We start from the raw sequence: 19,463 nt of genomic DNA on the forward strand, positions 1-19,463 counted from the left end.
TGCCTGGGGTGCCTTGCGACAGACTGGCGTCCTGTCCTGGGTGCGTCCCCTCCCCCTCCAGCCCTATGCCCTGAGTTGCTGGGTTAGGCTCCGGTTCCCCACGACCCCGTATGGGGCAAGCGGTTCAGAAAATGTGTGTGTGTGTGTGTGTGTGTGTGTGTGTGTGTGTGTGTGATATATTCAAAAAATTTCAGTCTGGTTTCTGCAGTGGTCAAAGCACTGAATTGGCACTCACACATGTTGTTAATGATATTCTCATCTCTTCTAATGCTGGTCAGATCTCTATTATGTTACTGGACTTGAGTGCTGCATTTGATACTGTAGACCATAGTATTCTACTGAGTATACTTGAAAACCTGGTTGGACTAAGGGGTACTGTCCTGAAGTGGTTCGACTCATATTTAGCTAACTTTGAACAATTTGTTTTGAAATCTGATGACTGTACCCCCTCCATCTCAACTACAGTTTGATATGGTGTGCCACAAGGCTCTGTATTAGGTCCATTATTGTTCTCACTCTATATGTCACCACTGAGTGATATTATTCGCAAACATAATGTAAGTTTCCACTCTTCTTCTTCTTCTTCTTCTTTTTCTTCTTCTTCTTCCATCAGCGTTACAAAGGCATAAAAAACCTCTACTTACTCCCACACCTTCCATAAGTGAGTGCGATCACAAATTGATTAGAAACAGGTAGGGGATGGGACTTAAACATGTATCACAAGAGGTGTGCCGTTGTAAGTTTCCACTCATGTGCCGATGACACCCAGCTATGTTTCATTGAAGCCTGATGACCCTTCACATGTGATGTCTTTCGCTAATTGTTTTACCAATTCAAAATTATTGATGAGTAAAAATTTTTTATCTCTAAATGATACCCAAACAGAGGTACTTGTGGTGGGTCATGATGCCAAAACACTTGACACAATCACACCAATCTTTACCAGAAATAGTGTAAGCTTCAAGCATAAAGATTTTGTGAAGGACTTAGGTGTCATGTTGGATGGAAAGCTGTCATTTGTGTCTCATGTAAATGCTTTGGCTAAACTGTGCTTCCTTCAATTAAGAAATATAGCTAAATTACGGTGATTCCTATGTAGACAGGATTCTGAGAAATTGGTTCATGCTTTTGTTTCCAGCAGGCTGGATTACTTTAATGCTTTATTGTCAGGTTGTCTATACCAGACTGTATCCAGGCTACAGTTGGTACAAAATGCTGCTGCGAGAATTGTCACTAGACCTAGGACGTATGATTATATAACACTAGTGCTGAAATCGCTGCATTGGCTCCCACTTACACTTAGAGCTAATTATAAAATCCTACTTTTGACCTATAAGGTAGTACATGGCATTACTCTGGTTTACCTTTCTGAGATTCTTGGATACGGGTTACCTTACATTTACATTTATTCATTTAGCAGATGCTTTGTCCAAAGCAACGTACATCTCAGCAAAAGTACACAGGTACCTTAAAGTACCTGTGATCAATAAGACCTCAATAGGAGGTCACTCCTTTAGCTATATGGCACTTAAACTGTGGAATAGTCTACCAGTTACTGTCAGAAATGCACCATCTGTCTCAGTCTTCAAATCCAGACTAAAGACTTACATGTTCACTTGGCATATCACCACAAAGTTTCTGTTTTCCCCACCTCTGAATCAATACGTATGTAGCATGCCGAGGCAGCCCGGGGAGGGGACGGAGATGGGGGCAAAGCAGCCACAGGTGGGGCTGATTACACTCCCTATTTCTTCCCTGGTGCCCAGCAGTAGAGAGAAGAGATTGAAGAGGAGAACGAGATAGCGACGAACCTGAGCTCGAACCTGATCCCAGTGTCGACACCCGCGTCCTGATTGACCTGACTCTCCCAGCCCCCCTGACCCACACAAAACCTCATCCTACCTGTTCCCTGGTCCCCCTTTTCCATCCCCTTCCTTCTCCCCGCTCTAAGGGCAAATAAAAGCCTTCATCAACGGGCAACTGCACCTCTTGTCTCCTGCCTCATCTCTTACAACGTATTAAACTTATTTCTTTGTTATAAATTACTATCAGTATTTTTTTCTTTTTGAGCATTGTCTCCCTACAATAAGACCTGAGGAGGTCAGCTAGCTGTTACAAAAGCACCCCATGACTGAAGATGATGAGCAACCACCATGATGGACAAGACCTATCTTGCTGAACTGGGAAATCAAGCTACCATACAGCAACAATGCCATTATTACCCATAAACTGATTTAGAAGTCAGATTTAATCTAGAATCCCTAGGAGGAGTGGGCAGCCGCTGGCACTTAGACTCCAGAGGTTTTTTTCTGCCTCGATTTTCAGCTGGGAGTTTTTCTTCCTTTCCTCTGTGGCCGTAGGCATATTTATATTTTTAGAAAAGCATTGATAATGTATTATGCTAGTCTGTAGTCAACTGTCTTCTTTGTTTCTTTGCCTTATGTCTGCATTCAAGAACTCTGTGCCACTGTGTGAGAAGAGTGCCCTATAAGAATAGACTGAACTGAATTGAATGAACAGATGGTGACACTGGTGGCTTTGAAATGTTAAATCAACAAAGGACGATCATCTACTTCTGTAGCCACCTTGACACTGACGTCACTCTTTCCTTTAGCAGAACATACTGGAGTATGTCAACAGCAGGTAAGCAGGTTCCACAGAAGAGACTTACCTGATGTGCTGGATATTGGGGTTCAGGTTGAGGCAACTGGAAATGAGGTTCATGGTAACTTCTGCCTTTAGCCAGGGCTCCTCAACCCTGAGAGGGACAAAAGTGGAACTGGTGTATTTGACCCTTCTCCTGCTCACCTGGAAGGGTCTAATATTCATTCCCTATAAACTCTCACCTGATTTCCAGGTGTCTGGGGTTACAGTGAAGATCCCTCAGCAGGGCCTCAATCACCTGTGGAGTTAGTGCATTGTTCTGGATCCTGGAAGACAATAAAGAAATCTGTGTAAGAGAATGAGAGCAGGTGTGTGTGAGATGGACTCTACACTGGCATTTTGTCTGTGTTTTCTGTGTGTGTGCACATGATACTCACTTCAGATTCGCCAGTGTGTTCACTTTACTCAGTGCCTTCAGCAAAACCCCAAGTTCATCAGGCAGTTTGTTACAGCACATGCTGGAAAAGAATCATCATTATCATTGTCATCATTGTCATAATCACTGACTTCACCTTCATCATTGTTATCATCATCTCCACATTCTTCACTCCATCATCATCAAACATCTCAAAACGTCCCACCAACCAGCAGCCCTCCTATCACTGTTCACTGCTCAGATATCCCCATACTCACTGCACTTTCCCTAGGTATGGGCAGCACACCAGGATGTCAGCGAGCTTCTGGAGGTGGTCGGCCCCAAAGTGGCACTCCCTAAGGCTGGGATTGAGCAATTATACCAAGGGGTGAGAGTTGGTGTGGGTTTGAGGAGTGACACTTGAAAGGCTAGTGAAGTAAGGCAACAGTTAGAGAGGGAGAGCTTGGGCAAGAGAGTAAGGGAGCAGAAGAATCTGCAGCAAACAGGGAGCTACTTCATGATTAACGTGTTCAGAGCAATGTTCAGGAAAGCAAGCAAAACAAACACTACACCAAAGACATCATTAGAAGGTGTGTTGACTGGGATCTTCCGCCCTACCTGAGAGACTGGCTTAGGTCGCAGGCACTGCTCTGGGCAAACTGGATCACAGACCTGTCCTCCTGTCCCAAACTGCCAAAAGAAGAATTGAAGACAACAACCTTCATGAAGATCACCTCCAAAGGCTGCACATGTAAAGCCAACAATGTGAAACTGCACAAGGTGTAACTTCATGTCACCATATTAGGTCAGTTTATGATCGACAGGACTGGAGAGAACAGTATTTCCCTGAATAAACATTTATGGTGCATAATGTTCTCACCTTACTTCCACTGCTACCAGCTGGGCACAGACACTCATGGCTCTCACCAAGTGTAGTGCCCCTGTCTGAGTGAGGTTATTATTGTTGAGACTGCAGAGATCATAAAAAAAGGTAGTAAAACATGGGCATTATAACACTGAGATACTGGTAAAACAACATGTAAAGGAAGAGGAATCATCACCTCACTGTGGCCAAGGTGTGAAGGTCTGGTAGTAAATTCACAAAGTGCCTGATGCCTTCATCGCCAAGCAGATTTCCAGACAAACTGAAGAAAGCAGGAAATCTGAGTGTGCAGTCTAATATATCAAGTCATCACAAAACTGATTCCACATCTGGTCTTATATTCATTGAACCCATTTCACATTTTGTCCGTTAGGGACTGGAGAGATTCCACATTTAGTCAATTAATCAAAAAACAAAATCAACACCTGGTAAAGGAGACACTGAAAAATTCCACATTCAATAAATTAGTTTTTTAAGGGATTTCACATTTATTCAAATAGTCATTAACAATATTCCACATCTCTTCAATTAGTCAATAAAGAGATTCCATAGTATGAACTTGGCAAATAAAAGCAGGCAATAAAGACTGATTGGGGAGACACCCATCTGGGGCTCTCCCATCAGCCGATGTTGTTGTGAGAAGTCTTTGTGTATCTGAATGTATTTCTTTCAGGGTCTCCTATGGCTGAAACAGGAAAGAGAAAATTTTCTTTCACAATAGTTAACTAGTCAAAGAATCAAATCGACATTTGGTGAACTAGACATTCTCAAATTCAGTCAACTTGTCTATAAATTGATTCCATGTTTGGTCAACAAGAATATGGCAAGATTTCACACTGAGACTTTGAAAACATTACAAAATCAGTCAACTAGTCTTTGAAGAGTTTCCACATTCAGTCAACCAGTGAAAGACCTGAGTTAATATTTGGTCAGTGAGACAATGGAAATATTCTAGATTACATCAACCAGTTTTTAACAGATTCTATGGATGACAGTCCATATTCAGTCAACCAGTATAGAAACCAATACCACATTCAGTCAACTAGACTATAACAAAATTCCCTATCTAATCACTAAAGAGATTCCATATTTAGCTTGTATATTCATACAGAAAAAGCTATTAATAAAAATTAAGATTTATAGTTGATGTAGCTTTTGCAGTATTTTCCTGAAATCCTTACTGTTCATCCTGGACATAGTTAGTCATGCTATCAGTCAGTGGAGGCAGTTGCTCATAATAAATACAGTAAGGGTCTACAAGAGTATATTCATATCCACTGTAATGGTGCTCGTATAATGACTGAACAACCTTAAAGAGTTTTTCATAAGACACTGAAGATAAAGAATCACAAACTCACTTTAAGACCTTCAGCCTGGTCATGCCTGGCAGGTGCTTCACCAGTTTCTCCACAGAGCTTCTGTCCAGGGAGCCTCCACTGAAGCTGGAGGACAAGCAGAGATTAGCATTTCACACGTCCAGTGTCTCAGACTGTGGACCACCACACCTACAAAAGACCAGGTCAAGACCAATATGTCACACTGACACCTGATCACACTAAGACTTACTCGAGCTGAACGAGGCCTCCACACTGAGCCAATCTTCTGCAGAGCTCCTCCATGCTCCCAGGTCTGATACAACTCTGCTGGAGGCTACAAGACAGAGACAAACTCATGTGGCTGAGAAAGAGATAACACACAGAAGTTTTTTATAGGCTCCACCACCTACCTGAGTTTCTTGAACAAAGGTAGATCATTCTCCATTGTAGTGGGGGCCTCTGGATTATTCACTTGTTGCTGACTGGATTAAAAAACTTATTGTAAAAACAGAATCGTTTATTTCTCCAGTAATGAAGATGATGTATAGCTTACGGGAAAGTGATACCAATTTTACCTTTTACTGGTGTGAAACTTCAGGATGATCCTCTGCTCACCTCCATGGCTGAAGATGCAGAGATTACAATCAAAAACTGAACTAAGTGAATATATGTATGTGTTTATGTGTGAGAGGGAGAGAGACTGGGGAACAAAAAGACAAATCCCAGCTGGAATAACATGAATAACCTGTATACCAGGAATAAACCACATAACCAAAATAAGCAGAATAACATGAAAAACAGAGTAATGAGAGTAATAAAAATAACTAATAACAGCAGTACATATTCAAGTGCCTTGGTCATAGCTGTTGATCTCCTGCTTTATACCAAAGTAAATGACTACGTCAACAAGAGAGAACAGTTTGTGTGCGTGTGTGTGCATATGTGTGAGGTCCATACTAGAGCCATACCTGACATCTACAACTTTCAGTTTCGCACATGTCCTCAGTGTTTCTGCCAGCAGCAGGACTCCTTCCACAGTGACAGCATTATTACTGACACTGCAGAGACACACAGTGAGAGAAAATTGAGATCCTCATGTTTACAAACAGCTCTCAAACATACATTAGAGGTAGAGGTACAGAGGTAGTGAACAGACAGTATTATTAATGCATTATACTTAAAATTTTAAAAAAATTTGTATGCAAATTTAAAATAATTTGAAAGAAAAAATGTCTCCACAAACTCCTATTCAGTTCCGACTGTTGACTATTCATCACTTAAATGTGCAACATTTCTCATCTTGTCACTCATCACTGACATTCAGGAATGGCAGGAGCTGTAAACACTGTCAGAGTGAGTTGAACTACAATGGTCCCAAACTTCCACTCTGTTTGTATGCTCTTTACTGCCACCCATCAATTGAGCAGGTAAATGCAGGTCACTTTCACTTCACTACACACTGAAATATTACAAAGTAAATAAATGAAGAAAATGCCATCAAGCCTGAATCAACCGTAAAATGTTAAAATTGTTGAAAATTTGTAACTCAGCAGTTCAAAATAGGAGGATTCAAAGCATTTTACTAATTAATGCTTTATAAAGCACAACAGCACAGAAACCTATGACAGGAGGCAGAATCCATTGTAATGTCTTAAATGTACTACAAATGATAACAAATACACTGACAAAAAGGTAAATAAAAAATCATGTACAAGTACCATACAATTTCTGTAATAAATGCATGAATGAATGTGGGTTACATGATGTTAGGATGTGGTCTTGACTGGTCCTCCTGAAAGCTGCTGACCTTATTAGCGGTTGTCTCACAGCTCTCTGTCACAGTAAGTTACTGTAGCCATCATTTGGGCAGTAAAACCCCATAGAAGGAAAGAAGTTTAAGTGCAAAACAGATGAAGAGGAAGATGTGCGACGTGAAAGCTGCTCCATCGCAGTCTTCTGAGCCACTCTTGCTGGTCCCTCTTATCCAGAGGTGAGCAGTAATGTGCTCAATTTACCCCATTCCTTGTTCTTCTGAAGAAAGCATACTTTTCAGAGCAGTTTTAGGCTCCAATACAGTTACTTTTACTCAGGTAATAACTGTAGAGGAAATTACCGTGCTAATTCGCTCTATGAAAGGTATAACCTGTCCTTTAGACCCAATACCCACTAAATTACTGAAAGTCGCAGTTTCCGTGCTTGCAGAACCTATTGTTAATATTGTTAATATGTTGTTACTAAATGGCTGTGTTCCAAAAGCTTTTAAAATCGTCGTTATTAGACCCCTACTAAAGAAATCGGATCTGGATTGCAATAACCCATGTAATTGTAGACTTCTCTCCAATCTACCATTTTTATCCAAAATTCTAGAAGAAACATAGCTTCCCAAATAGTAAAATATCTTAATCATCATAATATATTTGAAAAATTTCAGTCTGGTTTCCACGCTGGTCACAGCACTGAAACGATGCTCACACGTGTTGTTAATGATATTTTCATCTCTTCTGATGCTGGTCAGATCTCTATTCTTATGTTACTGGACTTGAGTGCTGCATTTGATACTGTATACCATAGTATCCTACTGAGTAGACTTGGAAACCTGGTTGGACTAAGAGGTACTGTTCTGTAGTGGTTTGAATCGTATTTAGATAACCGTGAACAATTTGTATTGAAATCTGACGACAGCACCCCGCCCATCTCCACAAAGTTTCAGTATGGTGTGCCACAGGGCTCTGTGTTGGGTCCATTAACTGTTCTCACTTTATATGTTACCACTGGGTGATATTATTCGCAAGCACAATGTGAATTTCCATTCGTATGCCGATGACACACAGCTTTATGTATCGTTTAACCCTGATGATCCATCACATGTGGTGTCGTTAGCTAATAGTTTTACCTGTATAAAATTATGGATGAGTAAAAAATTTTTATCTCTGAATGCCAGTAAAACAGAGGTACATGTGGTGGTTGGTGATGCCAAAACTCTTGACATAATCACGCCATTCTTTACAACAAATGGTATTAGCTTCAAGCGTAGTGATTGTGTCAAGGATTTGGGTGTCCTGCTGGATGAAAAACTGTCATTTGTATCGCATGTAAATGCTTTGACTAAGTCGTGCTTCCTCCAGTTAAGAAACATAGCTAAATTGCGGCGGTTCCTATGTAGAGAGGATTCTGAGAAATTGGTTCATGCTTTTGTTTCCAGAAGGCTGGATTACTGTAATGCTTTATTGTCAGGTTGTTCATAGCAGACTGTATCCAGGCTACAGTTGGTACAAAATGCTGCTGCAAGAATTGTCACTAGAACTAGGAAGTTTGACCATATAACACCAGTACTGATATCGCTGCATTGGCTCCCGGTTACACTTAGAGTTCATTATAAAATCCTACTTTTGACCTATAAGGCAGTACATGGCATTGCTCCAGCTTACCTTTGTGAGATCATTAATTCTTTTATCTCAGGATGATATCTCCATTCATTAGATGCAGGTTACCTTAAAGTACCTGTGATCAATAAGACCTCAGTAGGAGGTCACGCCTTTAGTTATAGAGCACCTAAACTGTGGAATAGTCTACCAGTTACTGTCAGAAATGCCCCGTCTGTTTCTGTTTTCAAATCCCGACTAAAGACTTACATGTTCACTCAGGCATTCCACCTCGTAATGTAATTCCATCTGTCTTGGTTGTTTTTTATCACCTTTATAAAAATGCATATTAAATTTAAGTAACAAATTACTAACTCTGTTCTATCTTCTTGTTGAGCACTACATCGCTCCATAAGACCTGAGGAGGCCAGCCAGTAGTGACAGACAAATCCCATGCTCACAGAGGATGATGTCCATCTGCCATGACGAATGAGACGTTCCATGCTGAGCTGGGGATCCAAGATGCCATTTAGCAACATAATCATTATTACTTGTTACACACTGGCTTACAATTGTTACTTTCTAGAATGCCCAGGAGGGGTGGGCAACCACTGGCCCGTGGACCCCCAGAGGTTTTTTTCAGTTGGGAGTTTTTGTTCCTTTCCCCGGTGACCAGTAGGCATATTTATAGCTCTATAAAAAGTACTTCATTATGGTAGCCATTAGTCGACTGCCTTCCTTGTTTGTATCTGTTTTTCTTGCCTTATGCTTGTGTTAAAGCGCTCTGTGTCACTGCGTGAGAAGAGCGCTCTATAAAAATAAATTGAATTGAATTGAAAAGTACATCTGTAAGGAAAAAAATGTAATTTTACACCATTACATTTCTGTCACCCCATTCTTGTCACTTTTTAATGTTCCACATTTTTCAAGTCACCTTCACAATATTAGTGGCACCTCTTTGCTGTGAGCTGATGTCCATAGGTTTTCATTGACCACTGTCACCTGTCACTCACAGTCACTTTTACTGTGCAGCATCATCAATTGCATATAATGACACATAACATATCATACTCCATGTAATCAACATAACGTGAGAGGTAAATTCATACCACAAAAGGTTAACAAGGGTTAACCAACCTAATCTTCCTGGGCTAAAAGTCTTGCCTCATGGGATGCCATTTCTCAGTCAGATCAGTCTGAGTTCAGAGGTTTAGAGTTGAGCAGCTGGAGTTCAGTGCTGGTCCTTCAATGCACAGTGCTTCATACATGGAAAAGGTCAGTCTGAAGGACAGCACAGAGCCTCTGATCATAGCAGCATAATAACAGGCTCTACGAACCAGATCCATAGAAGCTGGGCTCTACCATAGCAGACAGGACCCAAGGTGCAGGCTGTGCAAAGATGCCTCTGAAACAGTCCAGCACATAGTAACAGAGTGTAAGATGCAAGCTGGGACAGCGTATACTGAGAGGCATTACCAAGTGGCTGGGATAGTGTACAAGAACATCTGTACAGAATATGGACTGCAAGTCCAAATGGAAGACGCCACCAAGGGTGGTTGAAAACAGCAGAGCTAAGGTCCTGTGGGACTTCAAGTTCCAGACTGACAAGCAGTTGCTTGCCAATCAATCAGACATAATGGTGGTCAACAAGGAGGAGAAAAGGGCAATTGTGATAAATGTAGCAATCCCAAGTGATAGAAAGAAGGAGCATGAGAAGACTGAGAAGTACCAAGGGCTGAAGGAAGAATTGGAACGGATGTGGAAGGTGAAGTTCAGAGTGATTCCAGTGGTAATAGAAGCACTCGGGGATGTGACCCCTAAACTGGGACAGTGGCTCCAGCAGATTCCGGGAACAACATTTGAAGTCTCTGTCCAGAAGAGTGCAGTCCTAAGAACAACTAAGAGAGTGTGAAGAACCCTCAAACTCCAAGGTCTCTGGTAGAGGACCCAAGCTTGAGGAAGACACACACACCACCCCATGTGGGGGTGAGAGGGTTTTTATATATACACACACACACACACACACATTTTCAGAACCGCTTGTCCCTTACAGGGTCACGGGGAACCGGAGCCTACCCGGCAACACAGGGCGTAAGGCCAGAGGGGGAAGGGGACACACCCAGGACGGGTATATAATACATATATAGGGTTTTTTTCCCCTCAACTTTAGTCCTATTCCTCCTTTATGGCACACTTCTACATTGGAATTAGCAATGTATTTAGATCTGGGTTTTCCAAGATAAAAGTTATATTCACCACATGTCTGCTTGCACTTTACATATATCACTTTTTCTGGTCTGATCTCAGTGCAGATGAACTCCTTAAGCCCTTCTTCTGTTACGTAGTTGGCCTGCTAAATATTCATTAATAAAGTAACGAGTTCTGCTCAATTTCTAACCAGAATGCCAATGTCCATAGTAAGTTACAGATAGTTTAGCTTATTGCAATAAATTAGTTGCACAACTAGCTTTCATGCCAGTGCTGCTACTGTCCAATTTTGATGTTGTAAATGAACCTTTGCTCAGCTAAACTGACTGAGCAAAGCACTTTTATGGACCATGACAAACCCTATAAGAGTTCACTTTCATTTGGGCCCTAAAAGACAGATGAAGATAATGTTTTTCTTATTGTTCTCTATTTGTTGGTATTCCCCTGTGTGCGTGCATTCAATTTTCTGTACAATTGTTAGGGCTTGATATTGTTTTTTATTTCCTTGCTGAGTAGTATTCCACCACATCCTCCTTGGAGTGTGTGTATTTGTGATACTATCAGAAGACACCTGACTTCAGTGACCATGATGCCTTTCAGTAAGGCACACCAGGAGGGCTACTCAGTCGCAGTTTTTACGTGATCAGTGATTGAACTAAGTGATCGAGGTGTAGGAGATATCGCATGTGCGTCCAACACACACGCACACACACAAAACACACATAACAGCATGGACCTGACTGTGATGCAGCAAAACCAAAGTTCTCATCAGACAATGGTGGTATGACACTCTTATTGCCTGAAGCAAAGAATGTTAATATTTCTGATTATCATGGCAACACATACTTGATCTCCTGGATGCTGCTGAGCTGAGGTAGGAGGCCTAGCAGCTTCTTCAGTCCATTGTTCCCAAAAGTGTTGTTGGACAAGCTGATGGAGACAGCAATAATCAGACATGTAGCAAATACATACACAGCCTGAAAATTGTGGTACCAACACTGAGCTTTGACAGAAGCTGTCACTAAAGGATATAAAATGAGTCATCTGCAGAAGTCTCCACTGAGCATGAGGGCCCAAAGGATGCTGGAAAATGCATCCGTATATACTCACTCCAGCAGAGTTAGCTGAGGACATCCAGCGATAGTCTGAAATAGCCTGTCCATGTGTGCAGAATGCAGACTGCAGTGTGTGAGCCTTGAGAAAAAACATCATGAGCATCATCCTCATTATCATGAATCTCATATTCCCAGTACGAATGTAAGTACCAAAGTTTCTTGGACAGCAGTGGAACTCTTCCCACGATCTTCTCGCTGTGAAGGTCAGAGAAAAAAATGCCATTGACTGCCACTGACTCAACACCATGTGGAGCTCCAGCATTTTATTAAACACATACTACTGACAATGGATACTTAGAAGACATCTACTCACCCAGGGGTCTCGCCTCCTCTTTCAAACAGGACACACACCTCTGGGGGCTCCTCAAGTCTGTGTGAGAGAAAGACATTGTGTCAAAAAAGCAAAACTCTGTGTATATGTGTGTAGAGTGTGAAAAGTACTTGCCCCTTTCCAACTGGCTGAGTTTTTGCAGTTTTTTTTGACAATGTATGTGAGTCAGTGCGAGCAAAAGTGTGTATAGTGCTTGGTATGTTTGTATCTGTGTGAGTGTGTACAGATACTGTATGTGTGAATTGAGGTGTGTAAGGAATGTACTTTGAGACACACTTTGTTGTGCACCTGTAACTGTGTCTGTCTGTTGTTGATGCTCTTCTGTTTATTTTGAGTTGTACATATCTGGAGAAAAGTGTCTGATTAATAAACATCAGTGTATGAAGTGCTGTGGCGTCAGTATACTGTGTATGTACAGGACATCTGTTAATATGCAGTGTGTGCATGTTTGTGTAAGTGTCACAGCATCTTGGGTCAGCTGGTTCCATCAGCTTTATCAGCTGAATCTACACACGCTTGCAGACACATCACTGTTGCAGGTAAATGTGGTGAAACTGTGTTTAAAGTATCACTCACTATAACTGAGACTGACCAGGCCTCTTCACACTGGGCTGATATGACTGGGATCAAGGGGGTGAGGCCTCACTCTGAGATACACTAGATACACTCCTCACACAAGGGACCCTTTGCCAGCTCAGCACACGAGGGGCTTGTGATCTGAGCTTTTCCTACAGATCACAAAGGGTGGTTCTGATGACTACACAGGGTGTGGGTGGTGCTGGAAATCCACCCACAACACACCCACAGTAGCAGTGTAGCTGGTAGCATGGTGGTTAGTTGGCATCCATCAGCGTTACAAAGGTACAAAAAACCTCTGCTTACTGCCACACCTTCCATAAGTGAGTGCGATCACAAATTGATTAGAAACGGGTAGGGGGTGGGAATGAGACTGCACCTTGGTGTGGTGTGTTGGCTTGTGCGCCTCCATGACTTAATGAGCTATACAAGTTGGTCCTTTTGGACCTGCAGATCCAATCATACCTGGAAGGTCAAAGGGTAGAGGCCAGACAAAGTCCAGTCTCCTGTCTAGGCTCGGGCAACCTGACAGTATCCAGCCCACACAATCACTCATCCATGGTGGTTAGTGCTGTTGTCTTTGGACCCAAAAGTAGTGGGTTTGAATCCCAACTTTAGCTGTAGTACCCTTGAGCAATGTACTTACCCCGGAATTACCCAGCTTTATAAATGTAGATCATTTAACATTATAAGTTGCTTTGAGAAAAGCGTCAGGTAAATGTAAACACATTTTCCAGTGCAGTGATAATTTTTCAATTTTGCAATGTATCCTGGGGAAATCTGGAGTGTCCCGGAGACAAACCTGGCTTTCACCCCAGCTATGCCGGAGCATGTAGTCAGTGAGTGGCTCAGAGCCAGCAGCCCGTCCACAGTCAGTGAACTGTTTGCCAGCCTAAGGAGAGACAACAAAAAAACCACCATACTAAAGAACTCACAGGGAAAAAAGTGATTTCGCACAGCTGTATAACAAAAGGAAGTGGGATTTCAGCCCAGCATTGAAGCTTCGCTCTTACACTATCTGCCTGGACACCCGGAGCTTCGACAATGAGCTGCACAGCACCTGGAGCACCTCATTTGTGATCCCCCGTCCGGACAGACTGTCATCATCATGGCCACAAGAACACAGGAGACAGAGAATGCAAGTGAAGAGCAGTGGACTACAGTTCCTCTCCCAGCAGACACAGAGCCGTGCAGTCAGGCTCCTGTGGAATGCCCTTTCCACTTCCTGCTTCAATTCACACTTCATCTGGGTGCCCAGGTGCAAATCAGGGTCTAATGAGCCAGTTCTCCCATGGAGAGATGTATGTGTGACATTGAGATGTAAGTGGGGCATATAGGTGACCTGCTCACCAGGCAAACAAAACATCTGCTCAGGTGAGACCTCACTTACTGAACGGAAGAGAGAGCAGGACATTGGGCCAAGACATCACACAGTCGGTTCATCCTGTCCGCAGTGAACCTGCAGTTCAAAAGGCTGCAGGAAGGAAGACACAGTTTTATATATATTATATTAACTGTATTAATATATAAAAATATATTTTTATATTTATATACAAGTGGTCCCCAATTTATGATGAGGTTACTTTCCGCAAAATCTATTGGAAGTCAAAAATATTCTAAATCAAAAATGCATTTAATACACGTAATGCACACGTCTGCGTAATAGACTGGGAGATGGGGATCGCTGCCACTGCCCAGCATCCCAAGAAAGTATTGCTCTGCATATAGCTTGCCCGGGAAAAAATCTAAATTCTAAATTCAAAGTACAGTTTCTACTGAATGTCTATCACTCCTCACCATCATAAAGTCAAAAAAATCGTAAGTCAAACCATTGTAAATTGGCTACCACCTGTATATACATATATATTTCTGTGTCTTCATTTTTTATACACACACACATACCCATGCCATCATTCCATTTTTCCTCTCTAAAATTAATACCAATTATCATTCATGATTATTTATATATCACACACACTTTCAGAAGCGCTTGTCCCATACGGGGTTGTGGGGAACCGGAGCCTACCTGGTAACACAGGGCGTAAAGCCAGAGGGGGAGGGGACACACCCAGGATGGGACGCCAGTCCATCGCAAGGCACCCCAAGCAGGACTCGAAACCCAGACCCACCGGAGAGCAGGACTGTGGCCCAACCCACTGTGCCACCACACCCCTTATGTATATCATTAAATCATTATTAATATCATTTATCATTCATCAGTCTAGATTTTCATTTATCTGCTCTGCATTATCTGGTCTTGCACTATTGACTGCAACCACATTTGTAAACTATGATGGCTGTGCAAGAGATTGTGGGATACAAAGCATTATGGAACTGTATTCCCATGCTACAGTCTCCTTTGCATCCCCATGACTGTGTTTACACCATTGTGTTTTCATTTCCTACTGATTCATTTATATAAGCATGACTTCTCGCAGATCATTGTCTTCCTCAAGTCAGTCCACACACACTTTGAGACAAGTTTACTTCACAAAGTCATCCTGTTTTAAGCTACAAGAATGTTACATCTATATCTATATATAAGTTGCAAGAACATTAGACCTATCAGCATGGGTTGGTCACCTTTGACCTATGTTGTGCACTCCAGGCTAAAAAAATCTTTCAGCCAGTAATTGTGTTAGTGCTATTACCTTGAATCTGAAGGTTGCCGGTTTAAATCTTACTTACTGCTTGTACTGCCCTTGAGCAAGGCACTGACATTAAATTGCTCTAGTAAAGCCACCCAGCTGTATAAACTGATAAATTATTGTAAGTCACTTTAGAGGTAAGTGTCTGATAAATGAACAAACGTGATGCTCTTTTTATATTTACATTTACATTTATTCATTTAGCAGACACTTTTCTCCAAAGCGACATACATCTCAGAGAAACACAATTTGTGCATTACATTAGGGGAAAGAGAGACATAGTTGCAGTGGTGTGATTCGTAAGTAAACTTAGTTTGTTTCTTTCCACTTTATGCACCAATCTTCATTGAAGAAGTAGGTGCATAAAACTGAATAGAAAATTCCTGATCACCTTAATACAATTTTTTTTAAAAGATACATGAACATTTACATACAATACAGGAGTAGCAGTTGTGTAAAGGCTTATCTAGGTATTATCATAAAGTCATGGTGCATGAACATTTACACCATACATGAGCTTGAGAGATCATGGGCGAAGTGAGTCTGGAAGAGGTGAGTTTTCAGACCCTTCTTAAATGTGGACAGAGTTTCAGCAGTTCTGAGTGAGAGGAGGAGGTCATTCCACCACAACGGAGCAAGAACTGAGAACCTCCATGCTTCAGCTTTCGTACATAGGACCAGCAAGCGGGCAGAAGTAGATGAGCGAAGCGGTCTGGTTGGGGTGTAGCAGTTGATCAAGTCTTGTAAATAGCTAGGAGCAGTTCTACTGACACATTTGTAGGCAATAACCAGGGTCCTGAATTTGATCCAGGCAGCTATAGGAAACCAGTGCAGAGAAACCAGTAGAGGAGATACGTGGGACTGCTTTGGCAAGTCAGACAGAACTCGTCCAGCAGTCTTCTGTATCAGCTGCAGAGGTTTGATCCCAGCAGCAGGAAGGCCACACAAGAGAGAGTTGCAGTAGTCCAGATAGGATGGCCTGGACAAGTAGTTAGCCAGAGTCAGTTCTGAGGTAAGGATGGACCCTGCAGATATTATGCAGGATGTATCTGCAGGTCCGGGTTGTGGCTTCAATGTGGTTAGAGAAAGATAGACTTGAGACAATCATCACTCCTAGACTCTTAGTCGAAAAGGTAGGCAAAATAAGTGGGTTGTCCAGTTTGATAGATCATGACAGGAGGACAGGCCAGCTGAGAGGTGAAGAATTTCTGTTTTGGAAAGTTTGAGTTGGAGGTGGTGATCAGACATCCATGCAGAGATGTCAGACAGGCAGGCAGCAATACGTGCAGAAATGTCTGATGCTCCAGGTGGAAAGGAGAGGAAGAGCTAGGTCTCATCAGCATGGCAGTGGTACTTGAATCCATGGGAGGCTATGAGAGGGCAGAGGGAGGAGGTGTAGATTGAGAAGAGAAGAGGACGCAGTACCAAGTCCTGCGGGACACCGGTTGAGAGACGCAGAGGAGAAGAACAGGAGTTCCACCAGACCACTTGATTGGATCTGTCATATAGGGAGGACTCAAACCATCTGAGTGCTGTTCCTTTGACCCCAAGCTGACTTAGAGAGGAGAGTACAATCCGGTGGTTCACAGTGTCAAATGCTGCAGACAGATCAAGGAGGATGAGGACCAAGGAGAGGGAGACGGCTCTAGCCGACTGGAGAGCATCAGACACTGCCAGAACGGCTGTTTCCGTGGAGTGACCAACTTTGAAACCAGACTGATATACTTCATATACTTCAAGGAGATCATTCCCGGTGAGGAATTCAGATCACAGGCCTCCCACTCTAGAGTTTTAGACAGAAAGGAGAGGAGGGAGACTGGTCTGTAGTTTTGGACTGAGTTGTGATCCAGGGAGGGTTTCTTTAACAGAGGTGAAATGAGAGCAGTTCTGAAGGCAGATGGGAAGCAGCCAGAGGAGAATGAGGAGTTTATGATCTTAGAGGTGAAGGTAGAGAGTTGCGGGGAGATGTTCTGTAAAGTGATGATAGATGGTGACTCCGTGTGATATCAGGAGGTTGGAGATTTCAGATTCGGAGAGTGGTTTGAATTTGGAACGCATGACTTGACAGGGAGGTCAAACGCGAACCAAGCTGAGAACTTGCCCGTGATTGCATTGACTTTGTTTCTCCATCAGCAGTGAGAGAAGAAGGAGGAGGGGGCAGCAGAGGACACAGAAGAGATGTGAAGGAGGCGAAGAGTCTGTATGGTTTTTTTTAGTTGCAGTAGCTAAGAGTTCGAGAGGTCCAATCGAGTCTTGAATTTTGGCCATCATCGCTATGCAGACCAGAGTTTTGTCCTGTTAGCATGCAAAGTATCAGTCAGCTATGGAGTGGCACTGGGGTGTGCTGGTGTGGAATATAGTGGACAGAGAGAGCCAAGGGAGGAAGATAGGGCAGACAGGAAAATGTTAGTGGCATCGTCTATTGATAGATCTGAGAATTGTGCAGCAGAAGGGAGAGCAGACAGCGTGACAGAGGCAAAGTCGGAAGGCAAGAGAGATTTTAAGTTACAGCGGAAGGTGACAATGGGTGCAGAAAAAGGAGAGGGATTAGTGGTGAGGCAGGGTTGGAAGGAAATGAACAAGTGATCAGAGACATGCAGCGGAGTAACAGAGAAGACAGGAAAGCCACAGTTACGGGAAAATACAAGGTCAAGGTAATTGCCTGCTTTGTGAGTAGCAGGGGACTGAGATAGGGAGACATCAAAGGACTGTAGGAGTGACAGAAGGCTGCTTGCATTGAAGTCACCCGGGAGAATCACCAGAGCGTTGTCCCTTGAGAGAGAGTTCAACAAGATGTCAAGATCATCCAAGAAGCTGCCAAGAGTGTACTCCGGTTTTCTTCCACAGTCCCAAGACATGCTGTTCAGGTTCACCCATAGTGTGTGACTGACAGAGAAAGTGTGTATGTTTCAATGATGTATGGATGAGTGACCCATTGTAAGTAGTGTATCCAGCAATGTAAGTCAGGCTCTGCAGCCTAGAGTTTTGTCCTGTTAGCACATAACATATCAGTCAGCCATGGGGTGGCACTGGGGCGTGCTGGTATAGAAGATAGTGGACACAGAGAGTCAAGGGAGGAAGATAGGGCAGACAGGAAAATGTTAGTGGCATCATCTGTTCATAGAATCCGAGAACTGTGCAGCAGAAGGGAGAGCAGACAGCATGGCAGAGGCAAGGCAGGAAGGTGAGAGAGATTTTAAGTTACAGCGGAAAGTGAAAATGGGTGCAGAAAAAGGCGAGGAATTAATGGTGAGGTAGGGTTGGAAGGAAATGAAGAAGTGATCAGAGACATGTAGCAGAGTAACAGAGAGGACAGGACAGCCACAGTTCAGGGGAATTGTCTGTTATGTGAGTAGCGGGGGGACTGGGACAGGGAGAGGTCAAAGGACTGTAGGAGCTATTTAAGGCCGCTTGCATGAATGTCCTCGACATGCAGATTGAAGTCACTCATTAGAATTAACGGAGTGTTGCCCCCTGGAAGAGAGCTCAACAAGATGTCAAGGTCACCCAGGAAGGGTCAGGAGGGTAATACAGAACAACCACAATAAGAGTGTTTGGGGCAGTGACAGAAACAGCATGCCATTCAAAGGAGGACAGATTATCCAAGTGAAGAGGAAGAATAGAGTATTCCCACCGGGGAGAGATGAGCAGGCCTGTGCCTCCACCTCTGCCAGAGGGACAAGGGGTGTGAGAGAAGGAGTAGTTAGTGAAGAGAGCTGCAGGTGTGGCTCTGTTTTCTGGGGTGATCCAGGTTTCAGTTAGGGCCAGGAGATCCAGTGAGAGATGGGAGGCATAGGCTGGTGTGAAGTCAGATTTTCTCACTGCAGACTGACAGTTCCAGAGTCCCATGGAGAAACTGAAGCAGGATGGAGGGTTTGACAGACGGGAATAAACCAGGTTACGGTAGCAGCGGAAGCATAAAGGGCTCCGGTGGTAGCGATGTCACACAGCTTGGTTGCCGTAGACACAATGCCGGTGGCCTCCCTCGGTGAACTCCCACAGGTA

At 43.1% G+C, this 19,463-nt stretch overlaps 1 protein-coding gene across 2 annotated transcripts in view; it reads right to left on the minus strand.

Moving 5' to 3' along the window:
* nlrc5 (NLR family, CARD domain containing 5) overlaps positions 1-19,463 on the minus strand; it is a 46,153-nt gene that overhangs the window by 11,048 nt on the left and 15,642 nt on the right. For both annotated transcript variants that reach the window (XM_018751377.1, XM_018751378.1), the window contains 19 exons: positions 14,201-14,284; positions 13,824-13,907; positions 13,613-13,702; positions 12,217-12,273; positions 12,054-12,098; positions 11,899-11,982; positions 11,635-11,718; positions 6,187-6,276; positions 5,794-5,841; positions 5,629-5,700; positions 5,469-5,552; positions 5,261-5,344; positions 4,081-4,164; positions 3,900-3,989; positions 3,638-3,709; positions 3,298-3,381; positions 3,042-3,122; positions 2,847-2,930; positions 2,672-2,758 (listed from right to left, as the gene is read on the minus strand). In XM_018751377.1, the coding sequence (XP_018606893.1) occupies positions 2,672-2,758; positions 2,847-2,930; positions 3,042-3,122; positions 3,298-3,381; positions 3,638-3,709; positions 3,900-3,989; positions 4,081-4,164; positions 5,261-5,344; positions 5,469-5,552; positions 5,629-5,700; positions 5,794-5,841; positions 6,187-6,276; positions 11,635-11,718; positions 11,899-11,982; positions 12,054-12,098; positions 12,217-12,273; positions 13,613-13,702; positions 13,824-13,907; positions 14,201-14,284 (1,488 nt within the window). The remainder of the gene's footprint in view (positions 1-2,671; positions 2,759-2,846; positions 2,931-3,041; positions 3,123-3,297; positions 3,382-3,637; positions 3,710-3,899; positions 3,990-4,080; positions 4,165-5,260; positions 5,345-5,468; positions 5,553-5,628; positions 5,701-5,793; positions 5,842-6,186; positions 6,277-11,634; positions 11,719-11,898; positions 11,983-12,053; positions 12,099-12,216; positions 12,274-13,612; positions 13,703-13,823; positions 13,908-14,200; positions 14,285-19,463) is intronic.

Source organism: Scleropages formosus, chromosome 1 (genome assembly GCF_900964775.1).
Source record: "Scleropages formosus chromosome 1, fSclFor1.1, whole genome shotgun sequence".
Classification (NCBI taxonomy): Eukaryota; Metazoa; Chordata; class Actinopteri; order Osteoglossiformes; family Osteoglossidae; genus Scleropages; species Scleropages formosus.